At 32.5% G+C, this 24895-nt stretch overlaps 1 protein-coding gene across 1 annotated transcript; it reads left to right on the top strand.

The window, feature by feature from the left end:
• The first annotated feature begins 11763 nt into the window (after nucleotides 1–11763).
• On the top strand, nucleotides 11764–14474 carry LOC101253345 (GDSL esterase/lipase At1g33811). Its single transcript, XM_004250602.4, has 5 exons — nucleotides 11764–12091; nucleotides 12404–12528; nucleotides 12893–13141; nucleotides 13798–14053; nucleotides 14135–14474. Exons 1-5 carry the CDS (start codon nucleotides 11848–11850, stop codon nucleotides 14356–14358), a joined length of 1098 nt encoding a protein of 365 aa, XP_004250650.1. The 5' UTR covers nucleotides 11764–11847; the 3' UTR covers nucleotides 14359–14474.
• Nucleotides 14475–24895: the final 10421 nt, after the last annotated feature.

Genomic DNA, 24895 nt, shown 5'->3' with positions numbered 1-24895 from the left:
ACGAATACATGTACAACCATCCCTTTATCGGTGCACAAAGACCTACACATGAATTCTACCATCAATTAACAATATACTACACAGTGAACATGGATTTGATACTACTCAATTGATAAACCTAGCCTACTCGAGCGTCAAGATGTCGTAGAGGGATTAAAGCTCCAATCCTAGCTTTCGAACTACGAGAAAATGAATTTTAAACGGTAATCCACAAATTATCATCAACATTACACTAGAAATCTCTTTCTTCTTTCTTCCCAAGTCTAGAGTATCCTTTTGAGGGTTTCTAAAAAATGGAGAAAATAAGATTTCGCCTCATTTAAGTTCTAGCCTGACCATCTCGCTCAGGCGCTCCTTGACTCGCTAGAGCGCCACCGCCCTAGTGGCATACGTGCTGCTTTGGCGAATGATAGACCCCATTCTCCCGACGTTTCTCTTTCCTAAATAACGACAGTTCAGTTTATTATATTTTGTCTTTTTGTTGTTTGATAATGTAATGACCCATTTGGTCGTTTTGAATTTTAGAACTTTTTATTTCATAAAAGACTCTTTTGTATGTTCTAAATGGATATTCTGGACTAATCAAAATTGTAGTGATATGATTAAAGGGATAGTTTAAATAATTAATTCAGTTGGTGATTAAAGAAAATAACATTAAAATTAGTAAGGGGTTACTTTTTCCACTTTTATAGTTACTATTTTACTAATTAATGTAGTAAAAATATGTAGAAGAAAACAAAAGAGGGGAAGAGGTGAACAAAGAGAAGACGGCATGGAACAAAAACCGAACGGGCATGCCTTCACGTAAATCTTCAACTAGTAGCAATGTTTTTCTATGCATATTGATTGTTGGGTGGGAGCTTATACCATTACTTATACTACTTCGTGCCATGTTATGGTTGAAAGGACAAAAAGAAAAATTAAAGTCTGATGGGATAATTAATGATAAGAAATAACTAAAAAAAGAGGGGGTGCTATAAGTGTATTAGCTAGTGTTATAACAAATGAACAACAATGATAAAAATACAAGGAATTCAAAACAAAAAGTTATTTGTCTTAGAGACACGTTAATATGTTTCTTGAAGATAGTTGGACTCTCTCCCAGGAGAAACCGGATGATTAAATAACAACTTTATTTTCGGAGTTCAACTAAACCAAAAAACAAGTAGCATTCAAGGATGTTGTTCTTCTATTCATGAATCCTTGGTTTCACATTTTGATTAATGTCTCACTAATGATTTTCAAGGAAAAGTAATTTTTTAGTGCTTATCTTTTCAAACAAAAGAAACTCAATTTATAGCACAAAGTTTTGCAAGAACAACTTTTTAATAGAATAGTATTTATTATAGGTTCATGAATTGAACTGAAAAAAGCTTATCTTCGAAAAATCTATAACGTAGAATTTTAGAAGTATTTTGCAAAAAAAGTTTATAAAGTAGAATTAAAACAAATGAATGTTACATCTCACATTCATGTATTTTGTTATTTCAAAGCTTTTTCAACGGATGAATTTGTTTCAAAATCAATTGAAACACTAACTCTTGCAATCCCCCCCCCCCCTCCCACTTGTTTCAAGAAATGTTTTATCTTTGAAAAATCTAAAAAATATTTTGAGACATTAATCTAAGAACATGCATCAATAATGGTGTCTTTTAGACTTAAATCATTAGCTAGTGAAGGTTTTTTAAATACTTGACTACTTAGTTACTAACTAAGTGGTTCATCGAATGAAGTTAGAAAAATACTCCACGCATATCACTATGTTCTGGTGAAAATCAAAATTCTTTGACACCTTAGGGCCATGTGTCTTGAATCCTTTTAGCCAAGTTCTTTAAGATTTCCCTGTTAAAATCTTATTGAAGCGGACTATACTTTGCACTTAATGTGGTGATTTCATCAACAGTAAATTTGCTTAATCCGACCAAGCAGTCTATGAACTTAATTAAGTGAAATTAATATCATCATCTTTTATAGCAAAGTATCGGTAAATCTATCAAGAGTATTCCTACACGCTCCAATCGAAATTGATTTATAGACTTATTTAGAGAACACAATCTAATCATTCTCTTCATTAGGAATATCGAAAAAATTATCAAGAATTTTCTTACTAACTCCAAACGAGATCGGTCTTATAAACTTATTGAGAGAAAAGAATGTCAATCATGTATATCTTCTTATTTCAAAAATGGGAATTTTGTTGATGTTCATCACAATTGTAATTTATTTGTTTTTCTCTTTGAACCCAAGATACATCATTAATCACAATTAATTTACAAAACGCTTTATTCCCATATCATTACAAGTTCCCATCAATATCTCTTTGCCTAACCCTTTAGACAAAGAATCCGCTAAATTAAATATGGACTTCACATATTGAAGCGATATTACGCCTTCCTCCACTAATATTCTCACATGATTATGTTTGAGACGAACTTTTATCGATTTTCTATTACAACAATTATTTGATGTCCGAAATATAGTAGCTTGATTATCACAATAGATAGTTAAAGGTGGTACAAGCTTACTGATGTACCGTGGATTCACAGTACTTTCAATGCTTTTTTCTTAAGATTGGTGTGTGTCTAGAGCCTTTTTGTAGTAGTTTTAACATGTTTTTATTTTTGTTTTGCAGGAAAGGTGTCCACAACCAAAACGTCGAAGGCAGCTGAAATTTAGTGCAGAGGAGACCAACAAAGGCCATCGACGGCCCGTCGTTCTATCGACGGACCATAGATGGTGACCGTCGACTTAAAGTTCATGCATTTGGAGAAACTCGAGGAAATATGACCAAGTGTGGGCTACGAAAGGATTGACGATCCGTCGATTGATCGATGAACTGTTCAGTTGAATCATCATTAGTTTCAGAGATAGTCCCAGTACCCGAAGATGAAGAAAGTGTAAGTATAGAATGACAGAAGTCATAGACGGATCATAGATGCATTGACGAACCATGTTGTTGGTCCGTCGGTTGAATTAGAGAGGGTACCATCTTAAGGACGAAAAATGATTTGAAGTCTGGACTGATGGAGGCAGTCGACCGTTCGTCGTTTCATCGACGATCCGCCTGTGGGGGTCGTCGATTACAGTCGCATTTTTGGACAAATTTTCTTATTTTAATTCATTTTAATTTAGGTAATGTTTTCTATAAATAGGGTGTAAAACCTTGTTTTGGGGGTTGAATTCTATTATTTTTCATAGTTTGTTGTTGGAGATTGTGTTTTTGCAACTTTAGCATTAATTCAAATTTCTGAATTTGGGTTTGAAGTGATTTCTTGTTGTTTCAAGTTGAATTTTTAGATTTTCTTCAAATTTTTCAAAGTAAGTTCATGATTTATTTTTATCTACTATGAATCGTGTTCTTCTATGCATAACAAAGTAAACCTAGCTTAACAACAATTCTCAAATAGGTTATTGCATGCATTGATAATTATTTCGCTTAGAAGCCCTTTTACGAATGCACGCGTCAAAACTCGTGTTATTGCTACTTGCCGGACCAAGGTGGTAGTTGATAGGAAAAAAATTATCAACACAGATTTAGTGAGATACTATTTAATAGTCTAGTCTCGATTGATGCGAAGTAATACCTAAGTCATACATCAAATATGATGCTTAATATGAAGTAAAGGTAAGGGTTAGTAGCTTAGACATACGTAGTCGGTCCAAGGTACGGGGTGAACTTATCTAAATGTCAGTCCAAGGATTTAAAGATACCTAACTTATCACTTTGCATGCAAAACGCTGGGGAAGAATTGTTATTAGCTAGGAATACAATGTTATGAACCTATGGGGAACACTTAGACCCTAGTTTCTCTCACAATTTGATAAAAATCAAAGCTTTACTCCTATTAGTTGTTTTACCTAGAGATATTAAAAGACTTTTGATTCACGAAATCCCCCCCCCCTTTAATTATCTATTTTTCGGAAAGAACTTGAATAAATCTAATTAATCGTATATTGAAGTTAAGTCTAAACAATTTTCCTCGCGGAATTGACCCCAACCTAGTAATCGGGTTTGTACTTGATACGACCGCTTATACTTCTTTAGAAAAGCATAATTTGCGCATATCACTTACTCCACAAAGGAATATCTACCATTATAGATCGTAGTCAGTCAGCTTCTCGCAGAAGACATAGTTATAAATTCTAACTTCATGGTTGAATGAGTAATGCATGTCATCTTCTTTGATTTTCACGAGATCGCTGCTCCAGCCAAAGTGAAAGTTCAAGCAGTAATAGATTTTCAGTCATTCACATAAAAATTCAAAGTAGCATAACTACAGCCTTCAAGAACAGCTTGATATGTAGAATAATGTAGTCCAACATTAATTATATCCTTCAGGTATCCTAAAATACGAATTAAGGCATTCCAAAGTTCAACTCCAGGTTACTAGTAAACTTGCTCAAAGTTCATACTGCGTAACCAATATCCGGTCTGGTACAATGCATGGCATACATAAGACTCCCAACAGTCTGAGAATATGTCAGTTGATCAAGAGCATCACTAGAGTTCTGCATTAGTTTGATGCTAGGATCAAATGGTGTAGGAGCAGGTTTGTCGTAAAAGTGACCAAACCTCTTTAGAACTTTCTCAATATAACTTGATTGAGTAACAGTTAAGACATCCGCTGATCTCATTATTTTAATGTCCAGAATTACATCGACTACTTCAAGATTTTACATTTCAAATTGAGAAGCTAGAAACAATTTTGTTAATTTCTTTGAATCTCTCAATATCAGTTCCAAAGATCAACATATCATCTACATAAAGACATATTATAACACCAACTCTTTCTCTAAACTTGCTAAATATGCAAATATCACCACCGATAATTAAGTTGCCATTAGAAATCATTACTCTTCTAAATTTCTTATTCCATTGGTTTTGAGCTTGTTTTAATTCATAACGAGATTTAAGAAGCTTACTAACTTTGTGTTCTTGACTAGAAACGACTAATCCTTCTGTTTGTTTTATGTAAACTTTTTCATCTATATCTCCATTCACAATTGTAGTTTTCACATCCATTTAATGTATTGCCGGACTATGAATTGTGACTAAAGCAATCAAAATTTTAATCGAAGTCATTTGAGCTACACGTGCAAAGGTATCAAAATAATCAATATCTTTCAATTGGGTAAAACTTTTTTCTACCAAGCGATCTTTGTATTTATCTAAGGTACCATCGAATTTCAATTTGTTTCTTAAGATCAATCTACAAATAATAGACTTACATCTCGAAGGAAGATTTGATAAAATTATGTATTATTTGACATAATAGAGTGCATTTCATCATCAATAGCTTCACCCTTGAAAGGAGCATCATGTGAAGTCATAGCTTCAGTATAACTTTCATGATCCTTTTCAACTAAATAGACTTGAAAATTAGATCCAAAGTCTCTTGGTTTGGTTGATCTTGTACTACATCTTGGTTGGCTTTCTTTCAAAGGTTCAACTTTTTCCTTTCAAGTGGAGATATTGAAGAACTTGCATCCTGTTGCAAAGGTTTATTTTTCTTAGGAAATATATGCTCAAAAACGTTTGCATGCAACAATTGAATAATTGTGTGAGGGCTTTGAGTCTCAAGATTCAAAAATCTATAAGACTTACTGGTTGTGAATAACCAATAAATATACAATCTACTCTTGTATGGTCAATCTTAGTCAATTGTTGATCGGTAATCTAACATGAGCCAAACAAACTTTAAAAATATTTATATTTGACTTTCGATTCTTCCTAAATTCATAAAAACATGAATTATGTTTCTTGGAAGGAATTCGATTAATAATATGACATGCAAAGAATAAGGCTTCAGTCCACAAATTTTTAGTGATACCAGATCCATAAACCATTGAGTTAACAATTTTGATGTAAGTTCTATTTTTTCTTTTAGCTACGCCATTTTGTTGAGGTGTATAAGACATAATCAATTGTTTCTCAATGCCTTATTTTTCACAAAAATCAATAAAATCTGATTTTGAATATTCTCCACCTCTGTCAGATCTAACTTACTTAATCTTCAAACTCAATTTATTTTCAACTTCTACTTTATATGTTTTAAAAGTTGCAAATTCCTCATCCTTTGTTTTTAATGGAAAGACATATGTATACCTCGAGTAATCCTTAATGAAAGTGATAAAATATCTCTTTCCATAACGTTATAAACAATCAATCTCACAAATAAATATGTGCGAATTAACTCTAAAAGTGTGGATATCCTTTCAATATAATTAAAAGGTTTCTTTGTTATTTTACATTTACTAAAAGTAATACACTTAGCAACATGATCATATCCACAATCTTTAATTAATCCATTTTTCACCATAAGTTGAATGGATCTAAAATTCACATGATCAAGACGTTCATGCAATAAATCTAAAGACTCCACAACATAAGCATAAATATTTTTATTTTCAATATTGAGTTTGAACATGCCATTTGTAGCATAATCTTTTCCAATAAACATGCCTTGTTTAGACAAAATAAATTTATTTGCCTCAAAAAATTTTTAAAAATCATGCTTCGAATGAACCGTACCTGACACAAAGTTCTTTTGAATATCAGAGACATGCAATACGTATATCAATGACCATCTTTCTAAAAGTGAATTTTAGTTCAACGGTTCCTTTTCCCACAACCTTAGCAGAGGATAAGTTTTCCATATGCAAAACTTTATCGCCCCCACTAATTCATAGGTCGTGAAAGAATTTTGATTACCTGATCACTTGATCTCCGCTATAAATGCTTCTCTGACCATTACCACCAGTTCAATTTTTTGTATTTTTATTTGCCTTTTCTTTCTTCTTTTCATCTTTAAGAATTTTACAATCATGTGCATGGTGATCAATTTTATGAAAATGATAACATTCTTTCGACTTAGAATTAGAATTAGTAAGCTTGAAATTTTTACTCTTCTTTGCCTTTAAAAAATTATTATTGGCAGAATTTTTCTTGATCTTTTATTCTATAACATGAGCTTTCATGATGGATTCCTTCAAGCGGTTATTGTCATGGTATCGTGTCTCTTATTCAATTTGCAACTGCTACAATAATTGTTTAAGAGTCAGATCTTCCTTCTTGTGTAAGAGTTTGCTTCTGTACTCTTTCCAAGATGGACGAAGTTTTGAGACAATAACACCAACACAAAAGTTTTCATCAAGAGCAATTCCAGATTTAGCAATTTTATTAGCTATAAGTTGAAATTATTGTGCTTGTTCAATGATTGACTTGTAATCAACCATTTTGAACTCCATATAATTTGAAACAAGAAATTTCTTTGAACTCACTTCTCTGCTAAATGGATAGCTTAAAAAGTATCACAAATCTCCTTAGTAAATTTGCACTTAATCTAATATTGATCATAATATTTATTGGACATTCCTCCAAGAATATAATTCTTGCATACGTAATCATCAACTTCTCATTTGCAATTTGTTCTTTCATTAAAGTAGCCTCGTACGTTACTACCTCAGCACTAGGAGCCTCAGGACAAGGTCTTTCAAAAACATATGCCAACATTAATCGTCTTAAAAAGAATTTTATCTTTCCACGCCATCTAGAAAATTCATTGCCATCAAATATTTCAAAACTAGAATTAGAAAAATTTGGAACACTTTTGTCATCAATGTGGATGTCATAGAGATAACTATCTTCAAAAACTGTTAGAACAAATGAACAAGAATGATAAAAATACAAGGAATTTAAAACAAAACATGTTTGACTTAGAGGCACGTTAATATGTTTCTTGAAGATAGTTGGAGTATCTCCACAAGAAACAGGAAGAATAAATAAAAACTCTATCTTCGGGATTCAACTTAGCCACAAAACAAATAGCATTCAAGGATGTTGCTCTTCTATTATTGAATTGGTGATTTCACCTTTTGATTAATGTCTCACAAATGATTTTCAAGGAGAAGTAATTTTTGAGTGCTTATCTTTCAAACAAAAGAAACTCAATTTATAGTACAAAAGTTTTGCAAGAATAACTTTTAATTAAATAGTATTTATTATAGGTTCATGAATTGAAATGAAAATAGCTTAACTTCCAAAAATCTATAACTTATAATTTTAAAAGTGTCTTGCAAAAAAAGTTTATAGCGTAGAATTAAAATAAATGAACGTTACAACTCACATTCATGTATTTTGTTATTTCAAAAAATTTTCAACGGAAGAATTTGTTTCAAAATTTATTGAAACACTAACTCTTACCTAGAGCAGCCTTTTGAGGGTTTCGGGGTGATCCTCGCCTCTTTTTGATGTTTTGGGGAAAAAAATAAGACTCACCTCATTTAAGTTCTGGCCCGACCATCAAGCTCAGGCGCTCCTTGTCCCACTGGAGCGCTGCCGCCCTAGTGGCATCTGTCCCGCTTTGGCAGGATATTGGACCCAATTCTTTCGACATTTTTCCTTTCCTAAATAATGATGGTTCGGTTTATTACATTGTGTTTTCTTCATTGTTCGATAATGTAACGATCCGTTTGTTCGTTTTGAGTTCTAGAACTTTTGATTTCATAAAATACTTTTTTGATAGGTTCTAAATAGATATTTTGGACTATTCGTAACTATAGTGATATGATTAAGGGGATAGTTTAAATAATTAATTTAATTGGTGATTAAAGAAAATAACATTAAAATTAATAAGGGGTTACTTTTGCTAATTTTATAATTAGTCTTTTAGTAATTAGAACAGTGAATAATTTGTAGAAGAAAGGAAAAGAGGGGAAAAGGAGAACAAAGAGTAGACAGTGTGGAACAAAAACAAAATTGAAAATGGGTGTGCCTTAATTTCTAAGCATATTGAATGTTGGGTAGAGGCTTATAGTATTACATATTCAAGTTAGTGTCATGTAATGGCAGAATGGATAGTAAGAAAAATGATGGGTTGCTATAAGTGTATTATCTAGTGAATACGAAAATTAAATTTTTTTGTAGTCGAAGCTAAAAAGGAGTTTTTTTTTTTTTGTATATTATCATATAATTTAATTCATTTTTAGTCGATGTCATATTTAAATTAATATATTAATTAAATGAGGAAAGATGGAAAAAGAAATATTAGAAAATTGTTCTTACGTGGAGGCTATATGTTGCTGCTACATTTTACCTGCAATTATGGGTAATGATTACTAAATGTTTGAGGCATCGATTGGTATACTGGATAATTGGTCTCGGTGGGTTATAGGCTTACGGATTTTTAGTGGATTAAATTGTGTTGAAATTATCTAGAGTAATTAGGATAAGAATAATAATAAAAACATGACTGAAGGGTGAATAGATAATGGTGATAGGCAAGAGGTTTCATCTTCTCCTCTATGACATACCGATGTACGTGATTAATATGACTTGTTTTGGGTTTTTACATTATGAACTAAATTTTGATATATTGAAATAGATAATTAAAATTTATATATATATATATATATATATATATATATATATATATAAATTTAGATTAGATATATAGTAATATGAGTTATTTATGAACCCGTTAATTTATGAATATTATATACTTGATAGGTTAGAAATATTTGGATATATTGAAGAATGAAAAAGCATTGGGAAATTATCTTTGCATAATTTTGGATTTTCGATGGAGGTAGGTCATGATTTGTTCTAATTTGATAGATGGATTGTTAATAGTAATTTATATGCATTGAGTGATATTGTAAAGTTCTCTATGTACTTGATTGTCTGGTTTGTGATTGATGTGAAATCCTGAAACCGTGAAATTTATAATATGAAACCTCCTCTATCAAAGTGATGTCCTAAATAAAGAAAGTTTGATGAAATATTGTTAATTGAATGAAAAGTAGTGATAATAAATGATAAATTAATGATATTTTTGGATCAAAAGTGTCACGTTCTGACATGGTATAATTGGATCGGAGTATCATGTTTATTATTGGATGTGAATGTCACGTTCTAACATGATATAACTGGATCAGAATGTCATGTTTCAAAATGATATAATTAAATCGTGAGTGTCACATTCCAACACGGTATAATTGGATCAGAGTTTAACATTCCGACACAGTATAATTTAATCGTAGTGTCACGTTCCGACACGATAACATTAAAGGAAAAGGTATTGAATTAACTTAATGTACTCAATCTCAAAGAACTTATTTTATCAAATGAGCGTGTGGAGGCACAAGTCCCCATATGCATGCGTGATATTGTGATTGATTGCGTACTTACTTTAGTGTTGTTATCAATGTTTCATGTTGTTTGTTTCTTGCTACATGTTAAGTGTTATAGTTGATTTTATACTATTATTCATTGTATATTAGCTTCTATTTTGGGATGGTTGATGATACCTATTCAATGCATGTTGCCCCGTACTGATCCCTATTTGTGTTTTTCTTTGTTTTTCTTGAATGGAGTCCAACGAGTTTACCAGCGACTTCGACTCGCCTTAAGCTCTAGCCAGTCTCAGCATATCAGGTTCGAGGGTGAGTTATTCATTCGAGCTTGCGTTGGATTCTCTAGGTCATGACCTGATGTGCTCAGTTTTCGGACACAAATTACTTTATTTTATTTATTTTGGTGTCTTTAATACTCTTAGAGTAAGTATTTGGAGATTAGATGTCCTTGATGTAATGACTTTCGGTTATGAGAAACAATATTTAATAATATTTTGAGCTTCCAAATTATGTTTATATTTTGTAAGTTGAGGATAAATTTATTGGTTCTCTCACGAAAGAGGTTAAGTGTAAATGTCACTCATGCCTCGATTTAGATCATGACAGATAATCATTTATCTTTTTAAAACAATACGTTTATACTTTTATATGTAATCTCGAATATTTAGTAAATTCATGTACTTGACTATTACAAAGATGTACAAAAATTAGTGCAAAAGTAAAAATAAAATAAAGGGGATGGAAAGTAAAAAGATGACTAAATGTTACATTGAATTTTATTGCATTAAAACTCATATTTAATCTTTTATTTACAAATTTTTTGATATATAGTTCAAGAAATATATTGTATCTGTAAATTTTTAACATAGTCATGTTTTTTTTTTATGATTTTAGTTTTTTTATTTATATGAAACATTTTGTGTATAGCAAGTCTACTTCTAACAAAAATGTAATTTAATCAATATAAAAATATATTTGTCTATTTATTATAATGTGATGTCTTTTACTATGAATGTCATGTCTTTATTTATTTTTCTTTCTTTTCCGATTGAATTTGTAATTATTTCTATAAATTTTGTGTTACCACACCTACACATTATGTAATATTTTTCTTTATACATATCTTTTTGTAGCAAACTTTTTTTTTATTTTTAAAACTTATCTTTAGTAATTAAGATATATCAATTCTTCTAATATAATAAAAAAAATTCATTTTTTATGAAGCATTAAAAAATATTAAATTTCAACATCTACCATAAGATTTACATGATATTTTGCGAAGAGTTATAGCTTTGAACTTTAGATTGAAGTTACGTAAGCTTCACTGGTATAACTATTCTAATGTGAAATGTGATTAAGGTTCGAGAAGCGTCCGGTGGGGCCACCAAAATTAATGCCATAAGGTTAATAATAGTATTTGTTTTCCCAAAATACAAGTGTTTGTAATGCAGTTATCACGAGATACACTTTCTGTCACCGCTGTATATAATATTCACACATTCACAACTTTATAAAGTTATCCACTAGTATATTACTTTTACACCTTCAAATTAAATTCCCATCCTCCCTTGGCAGTTGGCACATGAACTTCATAAAATATGTAACAGAAAGCAAATGCATACTCATCGACACTAGCTATAAATAGGACTAGTACCACTATATATATTTTCCATCTTTCTACTTAATTTTTTACTGTGTATTATAAAGTTAGTAATGGGAAAATTGTTAATGTTGACATTTTTATCTTTTTTCTTGTTGACAACTAATAAGGCTTGGTCACAACAACAAGATCCTCAAGTTCCATGTTTATTCATCTTTGGGGACTCACTTGTTGACAATGGCAACAACAATGGGATACTTACTCTTGCTAGGGCCAATTACATGCCTTATGGTCTTGACTTCCCCCAAGGAGCCACTGGTCGTTTCACTAATGGTCGTACTTTTGTTGACATTTTAGGTAATTATTATTATAATCGTATACTCTATTCCTTAAAAAAGAACAATTTTTTTTAATAGTACTTTAACTTCAATTTTGCACATGACATGTGTAAGATCACAAAATTAAAGGGCATTTAAGTACATTTAATATAACTTTAAGTTAGGACTACAACATTCATAAGTTTTTTTTAATTTTTGAAACTCTGTACCAAGTCAAACTAGGACATTATTTTTTAAATAGAGGGATTACTCAGATTATTTTAAATGTTTTTTGGTTTTGGTCTGTATTGCGCTAATTTCATTGATATCATTGTGCACTAAATGTACATAGCTCAACTTCTTGGCTTCCCCAATTATATTCCTCCCTATGCAAGAGTTCGTGGTCGAAATTTGTTGAGAGGAGCAAATTATGCATCAGGAGCAGCAGGAATTAGAGATGAAACGGGAAATAACTTGGTATATATACATTTAATAAAATATATTTCATGTATTTGGTTGAAATTGTTTTCTAATACTACATTTTAATTAAGTTCGACTTTAACTTGTATAAATCACAAAATAAAACACAAAAAAGGTATAACACACAAATTAATGTGCTATTAACTTGACTTCAACTAGAATCTATAAAAATTGAACAAGTATACACATGAGTCTTACCTAGTATATTACAAATTAATTTGAATGTATCTCATCACGCGAATTTCCACAAAGGAAACCACATTTATCTACTTGTTACTATTTAACATGTTAAATGTCAAGGTAAAAAATTATTGTGTTGTAAATCCTTTGAAATGAATAATAGTACATGGTGTAAATGCAGGGTGATCATATGCCAATGAAGCAACAAGTAGGAAACTTTGGAAGAAGTGTTGAGGAGCTGAGAAGATTATTCAGAGGAGATAACTCCACACTAAATGCACATTTGAGCAAGTGTATTTTGTACTCAGGATTAGGAAGCAATGACTATCTCAACAATTACTTCATGACTGATTATTACTCAACTCATTCACAGTATACCCCACAACAATATGCTTCTGCACTTCTTCAAGATTATTCCCAGCAATTGTCGGTTAGTGAGTTCAACTAAACGCGAACAAGCGCTTCACCTTTTTAGTTACTATCGTCGTTTGGTCGGGAACAAGCTATCCAAGAAAAAGTTAAATTGGGATTAGCTATCCTAGGATAACTTATCCACCATGAATATGGGATAACTTTTCTCATCGCTCTGATATAATTGTGGGATAAGTTATTCCAAACATGAAAACCAAACAAGATAAAAAAAACATTTATCTCATCACTATTTCCTTATCCCATCATTATTATTTTTAATCCCTCATACCAAACGACCCAACAATTAGGAAGTTTCCCAGTATTTCAGTGGCAATTTTGTTTTCCATCATGCGTATGTCAAATTTTTCATTAATTATTTCTAGTAATGTAAGTTAAACCAACTCTCTATATAGAACATGCAATTCTTATAAGATATACTAAATACAAAACAAGGTGACATAAAAGGCATGTAAATACTACAGCAAAAACAATTTTTAGCGGCAATAAATAGACACATAAACAAAGAATGCTAAAGTCTTTACTAGCATTAGTTAAGTGTCATTAGATCCAATATTGTTAAAGATTTTAGCCTTTAGGGACATATCAAAGGGCATTGATTGCCGCTAAAGATCATTTTCGATGTAGTTAATGTGCCTTATATTTTGATGTGTTTAGGAATTATACAATTTAGGAGGTCGAAAAGTAATTGTAACAGCAATAGGGCAAATAGGATGCATACCTTATCAGCTAGCAAGATATGATGGGAATGGAAGCAGATGCAATGAAGAGATCAACGACGCCATTCAACTCTTTAATTCAGGACTCAAAAGGCTTGTTATTCGTTTCAATAAGGTTTTGCCTGGAGCAAAGTTTGTGTTCTTGGATTCATTTGAAAGCAGTAAAGATCTTGTTCTCAATGCAAAAACTTACGGTAAATATATTCTCTATTTCAATCTTTAAATCATTTAAACATGAAAAACGAAAAGTAATTGAATATATCTGTTGAATATAGGTTTTGAAGTGGTCGATAAGGGTTGTTGTGGAGTGGGAAGGAACAATGGACAGATAACATGTCTTCCTCTTCAACAGCCATGTGAAGATCGTTCAAAATATATATTTTGGGATGCTTTTCATCCTACTGAAGTAGCAAATATTCTGTTGGCAAAGAAATCATACAGCTCCAAGTCAAAGACATTTAATTATCCAATAAATATACAACAATTGGTTAGGCTCTGAGGTGTACGCCCTAATTGTAATGCTTGTTAGATTCATTGCTTCTTCTTTATTTCTTTGTTTTTCTATTAGAATTGTATTTTCATATTGAATTTCAATGTGTTGAAGGTTTACTTAAACATACCCTCTTAAAATGTTTCTTATGAATCAAGTGTTACTATAGTATTTAAGAGTTTTACTTCGAAAAATATCTAGCCTACTATACAGAATATACATATATTGCACTCACGTAGTCATATTTTTAGATTACACTGACAAAGTTGATAATATTATATAATACTTTCTCCCTCCATTTATCTTTACTTGTTGACTATACTATTTTGAGATGTCAAACAATACTTTTCCAATTTTTTTTAAAAAAAATTGATGAATAATTTATCATTTTGTATCAATTTTACCCTTGCTATTGAATAGTAATTCCTCCGTCCCATTTTATGTGACATCATTTTACTTGACATGGTGTTTAAGAAAAATAGAAACACTTTCGGAACTTGTACTCTAAACCAATTCTTAGATATTTGTATGCTTGATATTCATTTCATTATGGGTAAAAAAGGAATTTCAAAGTGACGTTATTTCAAACTATAATGAGGTGACATACATTTAATAGGGGTGGTTTGGTACCCTATAATTTACTACTTGTTAATCCATGTGTCAAGTCAATAGTCAATAACTATTGTTGAACAAAGAGAGTATTATATACTTATCGTAAATGGTACCAATCTTGAATAAAAGTGTATAAGATGTATATATATATATATATATATATATATATATATATATATATATATATATATATATATACACACACACACACACACACATTTTTACATAGTTTATAAAATTATATAATATGATACAAAAATTGAGTTTTGTCTCCTACGAATATTGACAGTAAAACTGTCATGATCCAAAGTATACCCTAGACGTGATATGACATATAGGACCCCGAGAATCCCTACATAAGTCACGTAGAATACATCATACTAGATAACAGAAATAAAGAGTTCAAAAGATAACATTTAATATTTCAAAAGAGTTTTTTCAAAAAAGTACCAGAAGTCTAACATAAGTCTCAAAACCATCTATACATCAAACGAGTGATTGAGACACAGTTAATACATAACATACAACATCTAAAAGGAAAGCACATGAAAGTAGTAAAAGAATCTTGACCCTCAAATCATAAGAACTCATCAATCTTCAATGTATATACAAGATTACTAGCCACGAGTGAGGGAGGTAGGAGTGTCGGACCCTACATTGGTGAAACAACCTAGACACAAGTATGTGTTATTAAATGGAATGTACCAAGAATGATAGAAATGCATTAGATATATTAAATCATGCTAAAAAGACTTTATATGACACATAATGGCCAAGCTAAATCATAAAACATCATGTTAAAAAATATATGACGTCATAACTATGGTCAATGCAAGTTAAACATCTTAATACACAATTGAGATACTATTAGGAATTAACCTTAATTCATTGTCATAGGAGATTAACTTTTAACCGACATAGACTATGTGATCTATAACATGGAATTCGGTGTCTATCACCCACTGAAAAGAGATGACCTTCCTTACCAAGGTAAGAACCATAACTTCTAGTTTAGGTGGATACACTAGCTAATGTTTATCTAAGACAAACCTATGATGGAACATAGTTATCGAACATGGTAATCCCCTGTTGTCCATTTAGTTACAAGCATAAATCTCACGAGATAGTCATTAATCTTAACTTGTCTTATTATCCATGGAAGGGCACATCAAGTAGTCAATCCAAACTAGAGTTCATTATAATAGCTCCTTGTAGAAGCAAAGATCGATGTCCGTCTCATTAAGCGAAGCAATCTTGGACCCTCTTGGTCGGAGCCGGTAGAAATGACTGACTGAAAATAGAGAGAGATCACCTTCATTTGTTGTTACAACAGGCAGAGAGTAGTGCCCTATTGGTCTAGTTCATGCTTCCCCGTGGTATCGATAAAGGGGTCGTTAGCCTAAAAAACCACCTTTCTAGTCGAGCGCACGAGAGAAGCCAGGAAAAAAGCGCACACGAAAATTCTAAATAATATGTGAAAAGACATGAAACACAATCAACCTCTCTACCTTAAGCCTTCTAACATGGTAGATTCTAGATCAGTTGGACCTTTAATTAATCAACATTTATTTTTGATTGACCTCCTCCTTTATTTAATTCACAGGCTTAGGTGAGAAAGTCTTACCTTATGAATCCTTTATGTGAGAAAACCCTTTCACAATCATTTTTTGAGTAGTATAAGAGAAATCTTTTCACAACAATGTGTTACTCTCAAAGCAACCTTAAATCATTTGTTTCAATACTTTCAAAAGAGTTAGTTTCTGCTTACATTATTTGACCAATCAATAAATCTTTCAAGTCTCAGACGATTGGTTCTAACTATGAATGTATTTTCTTAACTTGTTTTAAGCTCAGAGAATTCAACACGAATAACTACATTTTATACAAATGCTGATAACACGGTGCGAATATGATGAATATGGTCCCTCAATTGTCCACAAAAGGTGTTTCTAAGATTTTGTGAGAACTTAAAATCCTCTTCAGTTAGTTCAGGGACCAGAAGCATAAAGATTGAGCAGTCTGTTTTCGGTTTTCCTTGCTTGATTGACTTCTTTTGATTGCAAATTAGCTGGTATATAGGAAACTGATAATAATATAACTTAGATTCGTAAGAAAAAAATTATGAACTTCGTAATAGAGTTCAACTAGACGAAAACTAGCTTGACTATGATCTTATAGAGGTAAGGCTTTCTATCCTAAACAAGATAGAGGTCAATGTCAAAACCCCATCACTACAGACATGAACGCTTGAGTGAATGTGTTGTGAACCAAAAGTTGGCTCCGTGAGGGCTTGTGGGCTAAAAGTGGTGAATGGGAATGATTTAATTCTAACTATTGGGCAGAGTAAAATATTAGAGAGTTTTATTTGAGGTCCTGACCCAATTAACATCTGTTGAAAAGGACTAGAAGCTAAAAGAACGGGTATTTAAATTTTCAAAGTGTATTTATATTTCCTCTTCCCTTTTCATTGATCAGTTTTGCTTCCATCCCTTTCTTCTATCTTTGTTCTTCAATTTCCCTTTTAGTTCTTAAATTCCTTTGTAATTCCAATTAATATCGCTATACTAATAGTATAACCTAGTTAGTTGGAATTAATAATCATCAAACAATATGTCGACATTTGGTGATGCTGGAGGAAACTGGAGCATGCCAACGTCAAAGCTCCAGACTCCATCATCCTCGAGTAATCTTGTCGGCTTAATTGTCACCTCTACAAGTTAAGAGAACTTCATGAAAAAAAGTTCACTAAAGTTCCATTAATTTAGAGAATGATCAAATAAATTCTAACAAATTAACCTTCTCCCAAAATTAATAATTTTGAATTGTAGTGTCGCCCACCAAAATGCTCAACATTTTTAGCTCAAGATAGGCTTTGAGAAACTTCAAATCCACGTAATGACTTTCAATAATGAACAAGAAATTAAGCATCAGGGATGAAATATGGAGGAATTGGATATCATTACAACCCCTAAGCTTCAAGTTAGAGAGCAATGGAGCCACGAGGGCTTTAGTATCCAATATTTGAGCAAAAATAACATGTCTTAGGTTGATAATTACAAGATTCAAGGCAATGTTAAGGTACAATATGTTATCTTAAAATATCTCAATTGTGATTATGGAGATTCCAATAGAAAACAAGACAAAGGTTTTGGAAGGCGGGTTCCTAAACACCTCCGGTAGAACAACAAATGATCAATATCTGAATAACGCAAATCAACACTCAAAATATCGAGAACAGGCTTGATAATTGGGCCATTGTATTGCAAGAAGATTTTTTAGACAATGTTGGTTGAGTTTATTTGCCCCGATTCTTATCATAAACAAATTTTCCTTTTAGGAAAATGTTTTAATATTTTGAGTTGCATTTTATTATAGGAAAGGTTTTGAAACTCTATAAATATAGGTTTGTTCCTTCTAACATAATTAACATTCACAATGTAGTCCTAGGGTTTTGAGTGTTGCGGTTATGGAGGAGAATTTCATGTACCTCGTTTTATTCTGAGTGAATTGGTTGAGGTTGTTAATTTCTATATTTTGTACTCTCATTTTTATGGTAAATTTCTCATCTTCCTTGTGGACGTAGGTCATTTGACTGAACCACATTGAATCGGTCTCTTTTGGTGGGTTTCTTGTTTGTCTTCTTACTCATGATCTTTTGAGATTTTCTTTGCTCTCTTCCATGTACACATTTTTAATTACGATCCTAAAAATTAGTTTCAGAGTTCGATCCATTGATAGAGTTATGTTAGAGATGGGTGTTTATCAGGGCGGATGTTGTTCTAGTCGCAACCTTTTTGACAGTAATGAAGATCTTTGTTGGAGAAATTGTTTCAGAGAGGTTCCCTATGTCGAGATGAAGATTCGATGAATGATATTATGGAGAAGAGATGTAAGATCCTAAATATTATGTAAAGAAGATGGAAAAATTTATTTTGTCGGAAATTCAGGCCAAGGGTGAGATTTTTTGGGGTTTATTTGCCGTGATTATTTACCATAAATAAGTTTTACATTTAGGAAAAGGTTTTAATATTTTGAGTAGTCCTTTTCTTGTAGGAAATCTTTTGGTACTCTATAAACATAGTCTTGTTCTTTCTAACTTAATTTGCACTCCAATGTAGTCCTAGGGTTTTGCGAGTTGCAGTTTTGGGGAAGAATTTTGTGTACCTCTTTATATTTAGAGTAAATTGGTTGTGGTTGTTTATCTCTATGTTTGTTATCTCATATTTATAGTGTATTGTTCATCTCCTTTGTAGACGTAGGTCAATTGACCGAACCACGTTAAATTTTTCTGTCTTTTGGTGTGTTTCTCGTTTGTCTTCTTACTCATGGTCTTTCGATGTTTGCTTTGCTAGATTCCGCATTAAACCTTCTTATTTCTGTCCTAACAAGTGGTATTAGAGTTAGGGGAATCAGTTTTTTGATGGAACAAAGTTAAAAATTGTTATTTAACTTGGCGGGTGTAGTTCTACTCGCAACCTTTTTGACAATAATGAAGATTTTTGTTGGAGAAATTATTTCTGAGAGATTCTGTGTGTCAAGACGTAGATTTGAAGGAGGAGATCATGGAGAATAGATTCAAGATCCTAAAGATTATGTGAACAAGGTGGACAAATTTATTTTGTCAGAAATTTAGGCCAAGGGGGATATTTGTTGGGGTTTATTTGTCCGGATTTCTTACCATAAATAAGTTTTTCTTTTAGAAATAAATTTTAATATTTTGAGTACTCTTTTTCTTGTAGGAAAGGTTTTGAGACTCTATAAATATAGGTTTGTTCCTTCTAACTTAATTAGCATTCACAATGTAGTCCTAGGGCTTTGAGAGTTGCAGTTATGGAGGAGAATTTTGTGTACCTTGGTATATTCCAAGTGAATTGGTTGAAGTTTTTATTTTCTATATTTTGTAATACCATATTTGAGATGGATTGTTCATATCTTTTATGGACGTTGGTCGTTTCATCGAACCACATTAAATTTGTCTCTTTTGGTGTGTTTCTCATTTTTCTTCTTACTCATGGTCTTTCGAGGTTTGCTTTGATAACTTTTACGATACACCTGCTTATTTACGGTAACAAATGTGAGGGGCTGCAAATAATGTGGTGATGTATGTGTTCAAGTCGTTTTGAAGTAATTTGAATAATTTCACCATGTCATTTCTCTACCTAGTTATAAAAAGTTACATTATTGATCTTGAAATGATAGTTTTGAACTTTTGACCCCATTTGCCCAACGGATGAACTTTAAGATAAAACTTGTTGAAATTATTCCAGAAAGTTCAATTTATGTTATACTAAATAAATTGACTTAACTACATGGTTTTATTTTTCACAGTAAATGGTTGCATCCATTCATTGACATCAAAACTTTGCCTCAGTCGTCTAACAGACTAAGGAAAAACGTTAAAAAAATAGAACTATAAAGAGGGTTAATTTTGTCCCCAAGACATGATTTATGCTACATAAAACAAATAGATTTTTTTCAAGTTTTATTCGAAATGAGAAACAACATTTTCCATATCTTTATCTATTCAAAATAATAATTCATAAAAAGTATCAGAAAATGATTTGATATAATACTAAACATGATTGGCTCAATTTGTTAACAATTCCCAAGCATTCACGAATTTCAACATCAATCAAAATAGAAAATCAAAGCAACAAATCATATCAAAAGAGAGAGAAACAAAGATAAATAGCCTTAAATTATATTTATTTATAAAGGACTATCCATACAAAAGGGAACTGATCTAGCTGAAGCAGTTCCATTAGCATCTTCTTCTAGAATGTTAGTAGTAAACGAAGGAGACGCATCAAAAATGTATAGTTTGTCTATAATCATAGTAGGATCCATTATTTTCCTTCCGTATTGAGATAAAGCATCAGCGACTTCATTAGCCTCCCTTGGAGTATGGTGAAGTGTTGAACCTTCCAATTTCTGGAGCAATGAACTGCAATCAACATTTATGTTTGAGTACAAAGCATTATTAGTGTATAGGGAATTTAAAAGTACCTGTGAGTCGGTTTCCACAACACTTACTTAATAGTTTTTGTTTTTGCTAGTGTCAAGCCATGTAATAGGGACAATAATACCGCATGGTAAGCACTATCCACTTTAGTTTTACATGCAAAACCCGTAATCCATTGTCGTGAGTGGTTCCTTATCACACATCCAGTGCCACATTTGAATGTTTCAGGTTGAAAGGATCCATCAATGTTTAGTTTGAAGTGGTCATCAGGTGGTTTCTGCCATGTGATAGGAATCCTGGTTTTTTTGGGGTGGTTTTCCCCAGAAGTGTAAGAGATATGCTGAAGCTCAAGGGCTTGGAAGAGGATAGTGTGCGTAATTCTATTGACATGATTAGAGGGTTGGTGTTTAAACAACTTGTTATTTCTAGTTTTCGAAATATTCCAAAGAGTAATTGGTGTAAGTACGGAAATATGAATCAAGTGATTGTTCCAGGTTGTGGTCAGTGCTGTGGAGTGACACAATCTGTAGATGTTTTTATAAATATCATTGTTGTCTAAAGTTATACCAAAATTTTCACAGATTTTACAAGAGACCGGGCAGTGAGAAAAATGTGGGGTTCAGTTTCTTCTAGATTTGAACAACAAATACAATTTTTATTATCATTAATATTTTTATACAATAGAGCGGAGGAGGTAGGGAGTAAACTGAGAATGAGGATCCACATAAAGACTTATTCTTTTATATGTTTTAAGTTTTCAAATCTAGGTCAAGTTGGTAGGAGTTTGAATGTAGTTTTCTTTATCAACGTCTAGGTAAAGGTTGTAGGCACTACTTGCACTGAATTTACCACCACTACTAATATTCCAAAGGTGAGTATCCTTTTTTGGGCATAAATAGTTGAGTATAACTATTGTGGATGGAGGTTCTTATATGGGTAGGGACCTCGAAAGAGATTCTGGAGAAATCCCAATCATTGTTTCTCTTTACATCCATGCCCACAAGATCCATATTTGATTTATTAAGGGGTCCATGGATAGTTTCTCGCAGAGTGTGAGTCCCTTCGATTCATCTTTCATTCAAAAGATTTATTTTGGTTCCATCTCCTATGTTCCAAGAGATAGCTTTATGGAATAGATGGTAAGATTTAGTGTGGCTTTTCCATATATATGAGTTGTAGGAGTGAATTTTTTCGTAAAGTCTTTGTTCTCCTATTGATATAATTTTTTAAAAGCACTTTAACCCATACACTGTCTTTGTTATTAGAAATCTCCAATGTAAGTCGGCTAAAAGGGAGAAATTAATACCACTCGTGTTTTTAAATCCTAGACCACCATGATTCTTCTCGGCGGTGCACGTGTTACAATTTACAAAGTTGCATACGTTGGGATGGAGGCTAGGACTTCTTCATTGAGGGTAGTTCTTCTTGTTAGGGAAAGGAATGGTGTTTTCCACACACTATGTTTTTTATTCAGATGGTCTATAATGTATGTTGGGTTTTAATTTGCATGAATGAAAAATGAAGAGTTGCGACTTTTATGAAGAGTTGCATCTTTTATAAAATGTTGTGACTTTTATGAAAGATTGTGTTCTTTTCAAAATATTGTTAATCTTCCAAAGGTTTGTAACCTTTTTGGTAAGGTACAATAAAAACCTTTTCAAACTACCCTTTGTTTTCTATAAATTGAGGGATTTCCTCTCATTTTAAACAAATACAATTTATGGACTACTACTACTACTACTACTAAATCTAGTATTTTAAGTGTATTTTACTGTTGTTAAGTGGCTCGCTGACACCAGCGTTTTGGGTATCAATACACTGGTGATTGATATCATTCTATCTAGGGAGGACATATTCCAAATCAAACCTTGGATAATAGAGGGAAATAATTTCCTTAAGGAGACATTGTGCATTCAATGGACATGACCTTCTTTCTCTTTTTCTAGATTCTGGTATGTGTTACAAATTTTAGATTTGTGCATTCATTTTTGTTCTTCTGCTCTTCACTGGTTCATTAAACTTGGGTAACTTCATGTTTCTATAAAGTTTGTTGAAATCAGTAAGATTCTTTAAACACAGATTGACAATAATTCTTCGTTAAGAAAAATATTTCATATATTTTTTAAATTTGTTTTTGATTCTAGTTTCTCCACTAGTTTTAATTTTCTAATTATGAAAATACTCTTAAACTTTGTTGTGTCTTAACAAGTTCTTCAAAGATTTGTTCAGTATCTTAGGAATATAAGATGAACAACAATCTTAAGGAAATTATTATACTCTTTGTATTTCTTGTAATCTATTGAAATGATTGAGAGAAACGGATCATGAAAGTAGAAGATTTATACATTACTTCTAGAGAATTCATTTTTTTATTTAACAAGGTTGAAGTGAGAATGTACAGAAAATAATTGGTGGTATTCCTAAGAACGATAAACATGAGTGACTATGACTGACTTTCCAACTGGGGTAGAAACATGGATGGGGGCATCATGTATTTTACAAATCATATCAAAACCCAAGGAAAGTTGAATTGATACGTAAGAATAAGTAGAACCCGGATCAAACAAAATAGTATCCATCCGGTCACAGACAATAATAGTACCTATGATCACTACATAAGACGCTTCTGCCTCAGTTGTTATTAGAAAGGCCTAACACTGAGCCTTGTCATCATGACGGGTGACCTCCTTACCTGAATGCACGGTTCCTCTACCTGCATTACCATTTCCCTTGCCTCCACGACCTCTTTGATTCTCTCCTCTCCCACCTTGTGGATGCCTTCTTCCATTATTACCATTTCTTACGAGTACCACTTCTCTAGTTTACTTTTGCGTGGAATCCATTGTCCTCGATTAGGGACAATCTATATACCAAGTTCCCCATAATTATAGCAAGTATGATCAAAAGATGGTCTGTCACTATTCAAAAAAGCGGCTCCCTAGCTAATCTAAATAAAATCTGTTGTGGATTCCCCTAGCAATTACTTATAGAAGCGGGCATGACAAACTTTACTATTCGGACTGCAAACGTCATCCTACCTGAACGTTTGGAATAACAGCCCTGGAAGTAACCTGTGCTCTTGGTTCTCTTAGAAGCGCCTTACCCTTCCCATCATGTCTAATTCCTTCCATTTTCATCACAAAATCTGTCACCTCATTAAAACTTTTCCCTGCATAAGTCATGTGAACATATAACTCTGAGTACTCTCTCAACGAATAAATGGATCTTGACTTCCTCAGTATTCACCAATTGAGTAGCATATCGAGACAAAACATGACCCTTAGACTTATAAGCACATACAAACATACTACTCGACTATAATGTCATGAAATCATCCTTCTTGTGATCTCTCAATGTCCGCGGCACATACTTTTCCAGAAAAGAGCATGAAATTATGTCCAAGTGAGTGGGGGAAAAACTAACCATCTGCATTTCACATAGGCCCTTCACCACTGCTTAGCCTCACCTTGAAGTTGGTAAGTCATGAACTCTACCCTATGCTGATGGACAATACCAAACTTATGCATCCTCTCATAACAGTCCAAGATGAACTCATAAGCGTCCCCACTTTCACAACCATGAAACACGGGCGACTTTAGTTTCAGAAACATAGACAATATTTCATGTTCATTACCAGTCATCATAGGACCCAACAAAGGATGGAAAAAGGCATCAGTACCTAGAGTTCCACCCACTTTGGGACAGTAATAGAAATAGGGGGATTGAAGCGAGAGTTTAAGTTTCTTGAATTGTTGGAAGAAATCCAGGACCAACCAATCCTTTCAAGAAAGACATTATTTGTACCGCATTCTCAACTAAAGCTCCACCCCTAGCGGGTCCTACCCTTCCTCGGCCCCTACCCCTTGTTCTTCTTCTACCCCTGCCTCGACCACGACCTCTTGCCACGAACTCCTAAACGGACATTATTGATGGGAGTTACAAGTCTGACACTATTAAAGTGAGTGTTAACCA

The sequence above is a fragment of the Solanum lycopersicum genome, chromosome 11 (assembly GCF_036512215.1).
Source record: "Solanum lycopersicum chromosome 11, SLM_r2.1".
In the NCBI taxonomy this organism is placed as follows: Eukaryota; Viridiplantae; Streptophyta; class Magnoliopsida; order Solanales; family Solanaceae; genus Solanum; species Solanum lycopersicum.
Note: the sequence above shows the minus strand (reverse complement) of the source record. Positions and strands in the feature narration are given on the sequence as shown.

Coding starts and splice junctions, on each gene's coding strand:
- LOC101253345 (XM_004250602.4), top strand. CDS start 11,848: ATGGGAAAATTGTTAATGTTGACATTTTTATCTTTTTTCTTGTTGACA. Junction 12,529..12,892: donor ATGAAACGGGAAATAACTTG/GTATATATACAT, acceptor GTGTAAATGCAG/GGTGATCATATGCCAATGAA. Junction 14,054..14,134: donor TCTCAATGCAAAAACTTACG/GTAAATATATTC, acceptor TGTTGAATATAG/GTTTTGAAGTGGTCGATAAG.